Raw genomic sequence first — 14,797 nt, 5'->3', positions numbered from 1 at the left:
ACAATATTTCTCCAAAGAATGTTGACTTTGGAAAAAAATAATCTTTTTCACAATTGGTGGATCTTGTCTGCAGCAAATTCTAAAACGAAAATAGGAGGATATTGAAAAAAGGCGATAATGTTGAAGAAGAAGAAGATGATAATAATGGTGAAGAACTGTCTCAATATAGTACGCACAATCCCGTTATTAATGTCAAAGTCAACTTTTGTTTGCCACCTGGATCAATAGTTTCCATAAATAGAATTATTAGATGCCCATATTAACAATTTTATTTAATCTTTACCTAATTCTCCTTTTATTTAATTTTTGTTCCTTTTCTTGCTTTAATTTGGGAGTTGGGTGGATTAAAATGCTCTTAATTGCTAGTATTAACTTCTCCAGTAAATCTAGGGCGGTACAACTTGTACAATTTAAGTGTAAATACATAATGAACCAAGTGATATACGAGTAAGATAAAATACAATTATCATTTGTGTTGACGTCAGAAAAATTAATGTGTTGAGTGCTGGATAATTCTTGAATTCTTAAATTATTCTAGGTGCATACTGATAAATGATGAAAAGTGCATATTTTTGAGTATATTTGTATATTAATTCTTGTGTGTGTCGCGGGAAATTACATGATTTTCGAAGTGAAATATACTCATTATGTGTTTCTTATGTGTAGGAATGATTTTGGATGATAAATGATCAAAAGATGACAATTCGACACAAAAAGAAGAAATTAAAGGAGTGGGAAACTATTGAAATATTATTAATAGTACTTTCTTTTCATGTTGTAGATAAAGTACTTTTTTTTTATTTCAACAAATGAGTATATTCTTTTCGTAATATAAAAAAAGTTTTTTTTTATTATTTTAACAAAAAAAGTACTTTCATGTAGAAAAATATTTTCTTTTATTTCAACAAAATAATGTAGTAAAAAGTATTTTCTTTCATTTCAACAAAAAGAGTATTTTCTTGTCATGATGTAGAAAAATTATTTTCTTTAATGTCAATAAAATGAGTACTTTATTTTCATGTTGTAGAAAGAGTACTTTTTTTTTTCAACCAACAAAAGAGTATTTCCTTTTTAGTTATGGAGCACAAATTTCAAAGTTGTTTTTCCATAAAAACGTAAAGCAACACATTAGTTCCTTTGGGTTTGTGTGAATTTTTAGAAGAATAATTAAATTTTTGAAGAAAATAAAATCCTGAAAACATTATGTATTTCGAGGTGGGGGGAGCACAAGAAACATAGTGACTTGGGGGATGGGGGTGAGGAAAGTAGCATAAAAAATTATTGTCCTAAAAAATATTTTCTATTCTCTAATCAACTAATAGAAAATTTTTCGGAAAAGTTTTTTCACTCACCAACCAAACAATGAAAAATAAGTGATAAAACCACTTATTTTCCATGAAAATATTTTTCATGAAAAACATTTTCCTTCGTATATACCAAAACATACCCCAAGTTAAATCAACTTCACTCTCAAGCCAATGTCGATTAATTTAGTCATTTTACGTAAATAAGTATATAGTCAAACGTTGTTTTTGACTCTCAATTGCGTAAGATATGACATACCAACCCCTTTCCATGAAAGTTCATTGCCTCAATACAATGCATTTTTCCATGATAATCATATTTATTAAGAAAAAGCCAAACTAATAGTAAATGCGAGGACTTGCATCGTTGACTTTCATGAGATGAAAGAAATTAGATAAAAACTAACTAAAATAAAAAGAAGCCGATCATGATCAAAATCCATAGGTAGATCCGTATTCATGATTCTAACAGTTAAGTAGTTGATAAAATTATTTCTAAGAAATTAGGTCATGAGGAGAAATAGTAAAAGGAAAAAGATAAAGTTACGCTTATGTCACGATAGGGAGTTCAAATCAAATCGAAAAGTCAAATAAAAAATCTGACTAGATATGGTTTGGTATGGAGTAAAGAAATCCAAACCAACTCGACATATAAATATATAATATTTATGTATACTTTTAAAATATTATATAGTATTTATTTAAAAGAGATCTTGAAATATTTGTGATCCTCTCATAGGATATAATATTTAATAGAACTATAAGTGCATCCATTTTATTTACCTTAAATAATACTTGATCCTAATGTGTATCACCACTTTCTTATAAAGTATTATTGAAATGCGTCAATCTCTTTGTTCTTCCATATTTATATGTCAATATTTATTAAACTCTTATATTTTTTCGAATTTAATAAAATCAATATGAAACCTAAAAAAATGATATGTTCTATTTAATTTTAAAAATTATCAATAAAATACCATTTTTTAATTATTAAAATTGAATTAAGCTTGAAAGCGTACATCAATGAAAAATTATTGTTAGACGAAGAAAAGCTATCATGTGTTACCATAAGAATTCTCCTATAAGAATATTTTAATAGATCATGTGATTGTCAATTTGTTCAGTTCTTACTAAATGTATACTATTTATCAAAAATTATTTATAACACTAAAAAGGTAAAATTAAAATAATATTCATTTAACAAAAAAATTAAATCCGAAAAAAATCCCGAGAAAACCGGAAAACCCGACTACTTGTAAGTGTTGCAAAAAATATACAGACATGCATAATTAATAGTGGGTGTTTGCACATAAAAAATGTGGTATTAAAAAAGTAAAGTTGAAAAAAAAATGTTTGAAAATTGAAGTTGTTTTGGAATCTTGGTATATTTGATGTTTAGTGAAGGCAATCTTGGTGTGTTTGATGTAATGAAGTTATTTTTCAAAACGGAGAAAGTACTTTTCATGAAAATAATTTAATTTCCCGTGTTTGGTTATTTATTTTTCATTAAAAGGGGAAAATTGTTTCTTATTTATTAGTAAAAGTTATTTTCTTATAACTACTTACCTTTTAACTTTTTGTTAATTACTACGAACTAAAACTTACCCATTATAATAATTTTTAATACTCCAACAATTCATCAAAACACTTCGATTTCCAATATTATTATACCCCGCACATAGTGACTAAGGACAAAGCTCAAGAGCTTGGGGAGAAGTTGCTGGCTATGGGGGCCTGAAGGAGTAGTGGGGACGTGAGTGGTATGTGAAACATGATAGCGAACTGCATTAAGGAGGCCGCAAGAGAGGTGTTAGGGGTCTCGAACAGTTATTTTAGTGGTTACAAAGGGGACCGACGGTGGAATGAAGAGGTCCGACGTAAAGTAATTGCCAAGAAAGCGGCGTATTTGAAGTTAGTGGAGAGCGCAGACGAGGAGGAGAATAGGACGAACAGAGAGTTGTATAAGAAGGTTAGGAAGGAGGCAAATATAACAGTATAAGACAAACAACATTTGGTCGTTTGTATGAAGAACTTGGGGTCAAAGGAGGTGAAAGAGAGTGTACAAGTTAGCCAAGGTGAGAAAAAGGAAGATCGTGATCTGGACCAGGTGAAGCGCATCAAAGACGAGGAAGTCATAGATCTTATGGAAGATGCACATATTAAACGGAGATGGCAGAAATACTTCCAACACTCTTGAATAAAGAAGGAGATAAGATCATTATGCTAGGTGATCTGGAGCTATCCGAGAGTCATCGAAATTTTGGGTATTGTAGGCATATTACAGTTGAGGAGGTCGAGGGGGCTATGTGTAAGGTGGAGTACGATGATTTTGTTGTTCAAAAACAAACATGATGTCCAAAATTATAATAACTATAGGGGTATCAAACTGCTTAGCTATACTATGAAGGTTTGGTAGAGAGTGATTGAAGTGAGGGTTAGGAAGACGATATCTATTTTCGAGAACCAGTTCGAATTCATGCTGGGACGTTCGACTATAGAAGCCATTCATCTTTTTAGGAGATTGGTGGAACAATATAGGGAGAGGAAGAATGATTTGCATATGGTGTTCACTGACCTAGAGAAAGCATACGAAAAAGTCTCTAGGGAGGTTCTATGGAGACTAAAGATGTTCCTGCAGCGTACATTAGGGTGATTAAGGACATGCACGATGGAGCTAAAACTCGGGTGAGCACTGTGGGAGGAGAGTCAGAATATTTTCCTGCTGTGATGGGGTTGCATCAAGGCTCAGCTCTTAGCCCGTTCTTATTTGTCTAAGCAATAGACGCATTCACTCACCATATACAGGGGGGGGGGGGGTATCATGGTGTATGTTATTTGTGGATTACATTGTACTGATTGCTGAGATGCGAGGCAGTGTCAACAAGAGGCTAGATGTTTTGAGACAGACTCTAGAGTCTAAAGGTTTTAAGTTGAGTAGGACTAAGACAGAATACTGAGAGTGCAAATTCAGCGACGAGTCGATGAAGCGGACATGGACATGAGGCTTGACTCACAAGTCATCCCCAAGAGAGGAAGTTTCAAGTATGTGAGGTCTATTATCCAAGGGAATAGGGAGATTGATGAGGATGTCACGCATTGTATCATAGCAGGGTGGATGAAATGGAGGCTAGTATCCGACGTCTTGTGTGATAAGAATGTGCCATCAAGACTTAAAGGTAAGTAATACATGGTGGTGGTTAGACCGACTACCTTGTATGTGGCAGCGTATTGGCCGGTCAAGAATTCTCATATCCAGTAGATGAGAGTAGCAAAGATAAGAATGTTGAGATGGATGTGCGACATACCAGGTTGGATAATATTAGGAATGATGATATTCGGGTGAAGGTGGGAGTGGCTCCCGTGGAAGACAAGATGCGGATGCGAGGCTAAAATGGGTTGGGCATGTGAAGAGAAGAAGCATAGATGCCCCAGTGAGGAGGTGCAAGCGGTTGGTCTTGGTGGGTATGAAAAGAGGGAGATGGAGACTAAAGAAGTATTGGAGAGAGGTGATCAGGCAGGACATGGCACGACTGCAGCTTACCGAAGACATGATCCTTGATAGGAGGGTGTGAAGGTCGAGAATTAGAATAAAAGGCTAGTAGTAGTCGAGCATTTTTCCATTTCCATACCGGTGGTATTAAGGTTAGTCTGTTAGTTTTCTTGTTTTTAGATTGCTTTTATTCCCTACTACTTTCCTACTATCTTTCACTTTAGTTTCTTGGTAACCTGCTGCTGCTTATTGCTACTGTTTACTTTCAGTTATTTTCTCGCTATCTACTGTTCTCTCCCTATCGTTCACTTCGGTTTTCTCAGCATCTTGCTATTATTGCTTGTTGTTATTATTTTATTTCTTTTTTCCTGAGCCGAAGGTGTATCAAAAACAATCTCTCTACCTCCCAAGGGATAAGGTCTGCGTACATACTACCCTTCCCAGACCTCACTAGTGAGATCCCACTGGATTGTTATTGTTATTGTTGTTGTATAGTAAAAGCTTAATGCACAGAATTTCAATATTTATTTTTGGGGTGCCTCGGCCACGGATTTAACGCCAGAAAAACCTCATCCTAACTATCTCATATACATAGAGGAAGCTAGAAAATACTCTCGCTCATCAACCAACTAATGAACTTTAAAACGATTTCGTTACACCAAACACACTCTCTAGAAGAAGGGTGAGATATAAAAAGAAAATATTTATTAGAAGAAATACTAGCACGGGACAGAAGGTTTTGTTGGGTGAGGGGCATTCATATTATCTTCTTCTTAATTTCCACCAACCTTAGCAGCTATATTATCACATGAATTAATCAAATAAGGAACTCAAACATCAGAGAGTTCAAACGAATATTTAAGCTGCAATAAATAGCTAGTACTGAACCCTAAACTTGAAAATACAGTGCACCGATATCAGAATAATTGTAGTACATATTTAAGCCGTTTATATTAAAACTTTGGTGGCGACACAAATGTATATGCATATATTTTCAATGAAATGTTAAAAAATGTAGCTCAAGGTAACAATGTAAAACAAGAAGATAAGCAGAATAAGAGAAGAAGAGAGAATTTTCCTATTTCATCAAATGTTCGAGTGCATCCCATATCACATTTCATGCCTCTATTTATACTATTACATAGAAGGTTACAAAATGATTGTCTTAAACATGACACTAACAATTGAGATCATGGGGGAAGATCATGGGGAGGGGTTATGGAGGTGTGGAGTTACAATCATAATAGTGATGAGCGGTGGGAGGTTGTTTACATCATGGGTGAAAGTAGTGGGAGTAGTGGGCATCCACATTTACTAAAGATTTTATAACACTCCCCCTTGGATGTCCAAAAATAGATAATATGCCTCGTTAAAATCTTACTAAGAAAAAACCCTGTGGAAAAAAAAATATTAGTGAAGGAAAAAGAGTACACATATCTGTAATACGCTTTATTTGCTGCCTCGTTAAAAACCTTACCAGGAAAACCCAGTGGGACAAAACCTAGGCTAAGAGAAAAAGAGTACAGCGTGTATCTTACTCCCCCTCATGAAAACATCACTTTATTTCTCGAAGACGCCGCATTCCAATCTTCTGTCTCAACTTCTCAAATGTTGAGGTTGGTAATGCCTTAGTGAACAGATCAGCCAAATTTTCACATGAACGAATTTGTTGAACATTAATTTCACCATTTTGTTGAAGATCATGCGTGAAAAAGAACTTTGGTGAAATGTGTTTTGTTCTGTCTCCTTTGATGTATCGTCCTTTTAGTTGAGCAATACAAGCAACATTGTCTTCATATAGTGTAGTTGGATTATCCTTTTTCATAAGTAAGCCACACATTTCCTGAATATGTTGAGTCATTAATCTCAACCAAACACATTCCCGACTAGCTTCATGAATGGCTATTATCTCAGCATAATTTGAAGATGTGGCAGCTATTGTTTGTTTCATTGAACGCCATGATATAGCTGTACCTCCATATGTAAACAAATATCCTGTTTGAGATCGGGCTTTATGAGGATCAGATAAATAACCTGCATCGGCATAGCCAATCATTTCTGACTTGAATTCATTATAATAAAACATCCCATGTCTATAGTTCCCCGAAGATATCTAAATATATGCTTAAAACCATTCCAATGTCTTCTTGTTGGGGAGGAGATGAATCTTGCTAATAAGCTTACTTCAAAAGCAATATCTGGTCGGGTATTGTTGGCAAGATACATCAGTTCCCCAATTGCACTAAGATATGGAGTTTCATCACCAACGAGCTCTTCATCATTTTCTTGAGGCCGAAATGGATCTTTATTTATCAAGCGATCTCACAACCATTGGGGCATTCAAAGGATGTGCACTATCCATGTAAAATCGCTTTAAAGCCTTTTCAGCGTATGTTGATTGATGGACAAAAATTTCATTTGGTACATGCTCAATTTGTTGGCCAAGACAAAATTTTGTCTTACCAAGATCTTTCATTTCAAATTCTTTCTTCAAATACTCTACAGCCTTTGGAAGCTCTTTAGAAGTGCCAATAATATTCAAGTCATCAACATACACAACTATGATGACAAATTCAGATCCATACCTCTTAATAAAGAAACAAGGGCAAATAGGGTCACTTTTGTACCCTTCCTTTCTCAAATACTCGCTAAGACGATTGTTCCACATCCTCCCTGATTGCTTCAATCCGTATAAAGATTTCTGAAGCTTTATTGAACAAGTTTCTCTTGAACTTTTATGTGCTTCAGGAACTTCAAATCCTTCAGGGATTTTCATAAAAATTTCATTGTCCAGTGAGCCATATAAGTAGGCTGTGACAACATCCATCAAACGCATATCAAGCTTTTCATGGACTGCCAGATTTATTAAATACCTGAAGGTAATTGCATCTACCACAGGAGAATATGTCTCCATATAATCAATGCCAGGCCTTTGCAAAAATCCTTGTGCCACAAGTCGTGCTTTATATCTTACAACTTTACCTTTTTCATTTTATTTTCGCACAAAAATCCATTTGTACCCCACTGGCTTGACACCTTCAGGCGTTCGGACTATTGGTCCAAAAACTTCACGTTTTTCGAGTGAAGCCAATTCCGCTTGAATTGCGTTTTTCCATTTTGGCCAATCGTTTCTCTGTCTACATTCATCGACAGATTTTGGCTCAAGATCCTCATCTTGTTGCATTATTTCAATTGCAACATTATAAGCAAAATTGTTGTTAACAACAACGATATTTCGGTTTCACCTTTTTCCCGTAGAGACATAACTTATTGAGATCTCTTCATTTTCATCACTTCCAGGTACTAGAACCTCCTGTGAGGTCTTATCAATTACTATATCTTTATGCTCCTCTTGAGCAATTGCCTCCATGTTATGATCAACTTGATCATTTGCTCCTTTCCTTTTAGGGGGATTCTTATCCTTGGAACCGATTGGTCTACCACGTTTAAGGCGTGGCCTAGACTCATTTGCATTATCATACTGTCCAGCTGGGACATCAACTCGAATTGGAGCATTTACAGCTGGAATATGCGATTTAGTAACACGTGGAAAGTTAGTAAATGTATCTGGCAATTGATTTGCAATATTTTGCATATAAATGATCTTTTGAACTTCTTGTTCACATTGATTTGTACGAGGATCCAAATGATATAGAGATAATATGTTCCAATCTATCTCTTTTTCCAGTTGTTTATTTTCTCCCCCTAATGTTGGAAAAACTGATTCATCAAAATAACAATCAGCAAATCCGGCTGTAAACAAATCTCCTGTCATAGGCTCCAGATATTTAATAATAGAAGGAGATTCATAACCAACAAATACTCCCAACCTTCTTTGGGGACCCATCTTTGTGCATTGTGGTGGAGCAATTGGAACATATACCGCACATACAAAAATTCTTAGATGGGAAACATTTGGCTCCTGACCAAAAGCCAACTGTAATGGGGAGACTTTATGATAACTGGTTGGCCTTATGCGCACAAGTGCTGTGGCATGCAAAATAGCATGTCCCCACACTGAAAGGGGAAGTTTTGTCCTCATTAGCAATGGTCTAGCTATTAATTGGAGGCGTTTAATCAATGATTCTGCTAGACCATTTTGAGTATGAACATGAGCAACTGGATGCTCAACTTTTATTCCACTGGCTATACAATAATCAATAAAGGCCTGAGATGTAAATTCACCAGCATTATCAAGACGAATTGTCTTAATTGCATAATCTGAAAATTGTGCTATTAACCTTATTATTTGGGCCAACAATCTCATAAATGCCATATTACGGGTTGACAATAAGCACACATGTGACCATCTTGTAGATGCGTCTATCAAGACCATAAAATACTTGAATGGTCCACATGGAGGGTGTATATGCCCACATATATCACCCTGTACGTTCTAGAAATGTAAGAGATTCAATCCCAACTTTAGCTGCTGATGGTTTAATAACCAATTTTCCTTGAGAACAAGCAACACAAGAGAATTCCTTAAATTGAAGAATCTTCTTGTTCTTCAATATGTGTCCATTTGAATTCTCTATTATTCTACGCATCATGTTAGAACCGGGATGGCCCAACCGGTCATGCCAAATGATAAAATCATTAGAAGTAGTAAACCTTTTGTTTACTATGGCATGTGATTCAACCACACCAATGTTTGTGTGGTACAACCCAGAAGTTCGTGCACATTTTTTTCCCCGCTTTTATTGTAGTAATATAAAGGTATTCAACCTTTCCTTCGTTTGATGTCTCAACATGGTAGCCATTTTGGCGAATAGCTTTGAAACTCAACAAGTTTCTTTGAGACTTACTACAATACAATGCATTATCAATAGTTAATATCGTTCCTCCAGGTAGTAATAAGGCCGCTCTTCAAGAGCCCTCAATCAACTTTGTACTACCATATATTGTATTAACATAGGCCTTTTTCATAACCAAATATGAAAAAAAAAATTCTTCTCTCTTAATATTGTGTGAGTTGTAGCACTATCCAAAAGACATAAATCTTCATTACTCATCTTGGATCCAATTGAAGACTGGAGAATTTTAATTTCTTCATAAAAAAAGTACATCATGAAAAATACGAAAAAACTAACATCACCAACGACAACATAAGACAACTTAAGTACTATTGGAAAATAAAAACAACTTTAGACGAGACAAAAACACTGAAAATAAAAATAACAACATAATTGCATTCCCCAGTAAAATGATCAAACTTTAGTTTTGATCTCCAAAGAAGTCTTCAACTTCCAAATGAGTAAGATCATCGAGGCCTTGAAAATCATCATCATTAAAAGCAAGATTTGCCTCGGCATTGTCATCATTTTTGTTTGAAGGCCCAACCTCAAAATCATTTTTAATGGTCAAGTGAGACTCCACTAGGGCATTAGCAGAAGATGCTCCAACATTATTTGCCTTTCTTTTGATGGAGTTTTGATAAAGCCCGACAAAATGCTCAGGTGGACGGCATTCAATTTTCCAATGACCTTTCATGCCACGGCGGTGGCAGTTACCGTTTTTGCCTCTTGAAGGATTATTTTGAGAACCCATATTGTTCTCTCGTTTGCCATGACCACCACGATGACGACTATTATATCGTCTCTTACCATTGCCATGCCCACGTACATTCATATGGCCATGATTATTATTTTGTCTTTTTCCAGACTTATCACGTCTAGCTGCCATATTCGCTTTAGGAAGCGGAGCTGACCTTGTGGGACGGGCTTCATGATTTTTCAGCAAAAGGGTATTATGTTACTCAGCCACCAGAAGGCATGAGATCAATTCAGAATACTTTTTAAAACCCCTTTCACAGATTGCTGCTGTAATACCATATTTGAGGCATGAAAAGTCGTAAGAGTCTTTTCCAACAAATCTTCATCATTCATAACATCCCCACATAATTTCAATTGAGAAGTTATCCGAAATACAACAGAGTTATACTCACTTACGGTCTTAAAATCTTGCAACCGTAGGTGCATCCACTCATATCGAGCCCATGGCAATACTGTAGCCTTAAGGTGATCATACCTTTCCTTCAGGGCAGTCCACAAATCAAGTGGATCTTTCACTGTCAAATATTCAACCTTCAAACCTTCATCCAAATGATGACGAAGGAAAATCATGGCCTTCGCTTGATGCCTCATTACCCTGAGTAATGGTGTTACCAAGGCCTTTAGCGGCTAAGTGAATCTCAGCATCGAGAACCCATGATAGGTAATTCTTTCCAGAAATGTCAAGTGCCACAAACTCAAGCTTTGACAAATTCAACACATAGTGAAAACTATCAAAGATGATAAACAATTAGAAATCATTAGGATAATAGCGTAAAGAATCTTAAAAATTGACATAATATCAAATTTGTGATCTATATATGCTAAAGTGATAATTCCATAGAAAAGAATACTATTTGTTTCTTCAAATTATTAGTATATCTTTGATGTTAACTAGAACAAAAATGTCTTCTAACTTTAACACAATTTCAAATGTCGAACAACATAAAATAAGTATTCTTCTCTCAATTAATTCTATTAATATGAAAATTAGCAACTTTCACATGACAATCATACAAATAACTTAAAATAAAGAAACATAGAATTCTTTATTTTTACACATATCTAGAGATGTGAGAAATGATAAAACTGCATATTAAAGATACTAATCATGAAATCAAAATATACAACAAAGAAAACAAAATGAACAAATATACCTGAACAACGAAAAGAGCTCAAAGTCGTGCTGATAACGTGTTAAAAAATGTAGCTCAAAGTAACAATGTAGAACAAAAAGATAAGTAGAATAACAGAAGAAGAGATAACTTTCTTATTTCATCAAATGTCAAGTGCATCCCATATCACATTTTATGCCTCTATTTATACTATTACATAGAAGGTTACAAAATGATTGTCTTAAACATGACATTAGCAATTGAGATCATGGGGAGGGGTTATGGAGGTGTGGGAGTTACAATCATAATAGTGATGAGCAGTGGGAAGTTATTTACATCATGGGTAAAAGTAATGGGGGTAGGGACATCCACGTTTACTAAAGATTTTATAACATGAAACAGTAACTCATAATAAATCGCCACAAAAGTGTTATTACGCCACAAGTGATACTAGTATTTATTTAAGTATCAAACACAAATAATATAATTAAGTATACACGGTATATATACCTTTGTATCAGAGAATAAAAGGAAAAAGAGGAAGAAGGAAAAAGTATTTTTATTTTACCGAAATACATAATTAGTGAAGGTTCATATATTTAACCAATCAAAATTTGATTGGAATTAATAGTACTGAGTGTGAGTAGCTGTTGTTGTAAAGAAAACTGAAAAGAATGGAAAAGATGTGTTCAACACTTGTTCATTTCACATTAACTAATTAACAAGTCCATCATGATACGCAACTCTAGAATTTATTAAATATAGATAGCTATTGAAAATTAATATGAGTGAGGTTGGATTTGTTAGAAAATTTAGTTGGCGCTTTAAAGGCTTCTATGGCTTTTCTTGTGTTTGTATTTGTTCTATATGTATAGGTTTATGAAGAAACACACACAAACACACAGTGGCAATGGGTATTTACACCTTTCATTGACCATAATGAATTACCTCCCTCTACCAGCCCCTTTAATTTCCCTGCACTGCATGCACTTATTAGTTTTAATTGCAAATATTTACTCCAATTTTCCATTTTGAGCAAACTATCTTGGGATTTTCTCCAACCATTAATACATTTTCCTGCCCCTCAATTTACTCCTCTCTCTTCTTTTTACCCTTCCTCTTTCAATTCATTCAATTGATTTCCTATTAACTCTCTCTCTCTCTCTCTTTCTCTCTCTCTCTCTCTCTCTCCCAACTCCTCCTACTATAATTTAATTAAGCTTTTAAAGCAATCCCATCTCTCCACTCTATAGTTCCCATTATATAATATGGCTTTACAAGTCCAAGATCATCAACTAGGACCACAACAAGTTCATCTTACTAGTTTGGCCGTACTGCCGGTGGTTCCGGTTACTTCCCTTGGTGCCTCGCCGATCACCACCGTAAACTTCCGGTTACCGCCGTCCCTTTCTTCCATCACAACCACCCTTACTCCACCTTTGAATTAGAAGAGCTAGCCTTCCCCATCACTTCCTTTAGGGTGGCAAAAATTCCTCAATCATAAGGTAATACAAGTTCTTCCCATGATCACGTAAAAACTACATATCGTTCTTTTATGAGTATCATTTTTACACTATCAGTATAATTTTATCTGTTTTAATTGATCATTTACCGTGGTTTGTTGGAAGAGGAGCCCTAGCGTAACTGGTAAAGTTGTTGCCGTGTGACCAAGAGGTCATGGTTCAGGCCGTGAAAACAGCCTCTTGCAGAAATGCTGTCTATGGCTACGTACAATAGACCTTTATGGTCCGGCCGTTCCCAAACCCCGTACATAGCGGAAGCTTAGTGCACCGGGTTGCCCTTATTTACTCTGGTTTGTTGGTTATCAATCCATAAGAAGTTAACTTTTAAGTGACTTGATAGTGTAAAAACTTTTTTACACCGTTATATTAGTTGAATTCCTATTTTTTCACGTTATTTATGTTATTTTTTGTTTTTTGTTTTTATACAGGGGAGATTGATTATTATTCAAGAGAAGAAGAAGAGAAATCATATTTATTACAATTTTTTAGCCATGAGCCGAAGAAATGGAAATGGTGAGCTTGACCAAAAGCTGAATTTATCACCACCACGAGTGATCAACCACCCACAAGTGGAGTCACCGAGCAGGTCATTGACGGCGTCGCCGACAAGTTCATGCGTGTCGTCCGACGATTCCTCCGCCGTCCAACGTTATTCCGACAGCCCAGAAACAATTACTTCAATGGTGTTGGTTGGTTGTCCACGTTGCCTTATGTATGTTATGTTAGCAGAAGTTAATGACCCAAGATGCCCTAAATGCAAGAGTACTTGTTTGCTTGATGTTATGTATGAGAAGAACAAGACTACTAGGAGGAATATCAGTTAGACTATAGTCGAGAATCTATCAAATTCTGCTATTACTAGGTTTATCAAAAATCTTGCTCCCCACCTAGGAAAAAATGAAAAATTACCACCTCTGTTTACTTTACACCTGTTTTCAACTTTCTATAAATAGCACTATTTGAGCTCCATTTTGACTTGAATCAAAAATGAAAAAGTAAAAGAAGAAAAATGGAAAATGAAAGAAACTTTTGGAGCTTCTATAGTGCTATTTTTTATTTTTAGGTTCTTTTAGAAATTTGGATTTCTAGGTTAGGTTTGTTTCTAGCTAAAGGGAGATGTTAGCATGTGTTGTATTGGTGGGTTTAAGGTATGTTTTCTTGTTCTATCTTTAGTAGAAGACTATGTAGTGTAACTGCCCAAGTTTTCTTACGGAAAAAAAAGGAATAAAAATGTTGGTTATTTTCTCAAATGATGAGTGAAATTTACTTAAACTAGTAAATAAATTCAGAAGCTCTTCTTTAATCCCATGCAAAGCAGAGATTATGCTACAATATGCTCTGTAGCCAAAGTTATACATAAAGAATAGCACTTTGGCAAGAATGCTTTCTTGTGATGTTTGGCCCCACCAAGATGCAAAAGGGCCACCCTTAATTTTCCCACGTTGCCGAAATTACTTAAATAGCTATTCACGACTCAATCGTTTAAACTAAAATAGCCGACTAATGTATATCATATATATAATTCATACTTTTTTCGTCTCATATTATCTATCGTGGTTTTCAAAAATAATATCTCAAATTATTTTTATGTTCTGAATGGGTGGAAAACTCAGTCCGAAAAATACACAATAAAGAGTGGTTATCACTGGAGAAGAGAATTGGAACAATGGCCTTGGAGCAGATGGGTGTGGAACAGAATGAACAATCCTAAGCATAGTTTCGTTTGTTGGCTTGTAATGCGTAGGAAACCCTCGACAAAAGATAGAACACTAAGAATGGGGATTATACAAGACAGTGAATGTATGCTATG

The 14,797-nt window shown here is 35.2% G+C and overlaps 1 protein-coding gene and 1 long non-coding RNA gene across 2 annotated transcripts; both read left to right on the top strand.

The window, feature by feature from the left end:
- LOC109230281 lies at positions 3,079-3,504 on the top strand. Its single transcript, XM_019395796.1, has 2 exons — positions 3,079-3,276; positions 3,337-3,504. The coding sequence occupies exons 1-2, from the start codon at positions 3,079-3,081 to the stop codon at positions 3,502-3,504; spliced, it is 366 nt and encodes a 121-aa protein (XP_019251341.1).
- On the top strand, positions 12,255-14,237 carry LOC109229499. The gene is made up of 2 exons (XR_002068570.1): positions 12,255-12,969; positions 13,416-14,237. It is a non-coding gene; the product is annotated as an uncharacterized LOC109229499 (long non-coding RNA).

Source organism: Nicotiana attenuata, chromosome 7 (assembly GCF_001879085.1).
Source record: "Nicotiana attenuata strain UT chromosome 7, NIATTr2, whole genome shotgun sequence".
Classification (NCBI taxonomy): Eukaryota; Viridiplantae; Streptophyta; class Magnoliopsida; order Solanales; family Solanaceae; genus Nicotiana; species Nicotiana attenuata.
This window is presented reverse-complemented; position numbering and strand designations above follow the sequence as displayed.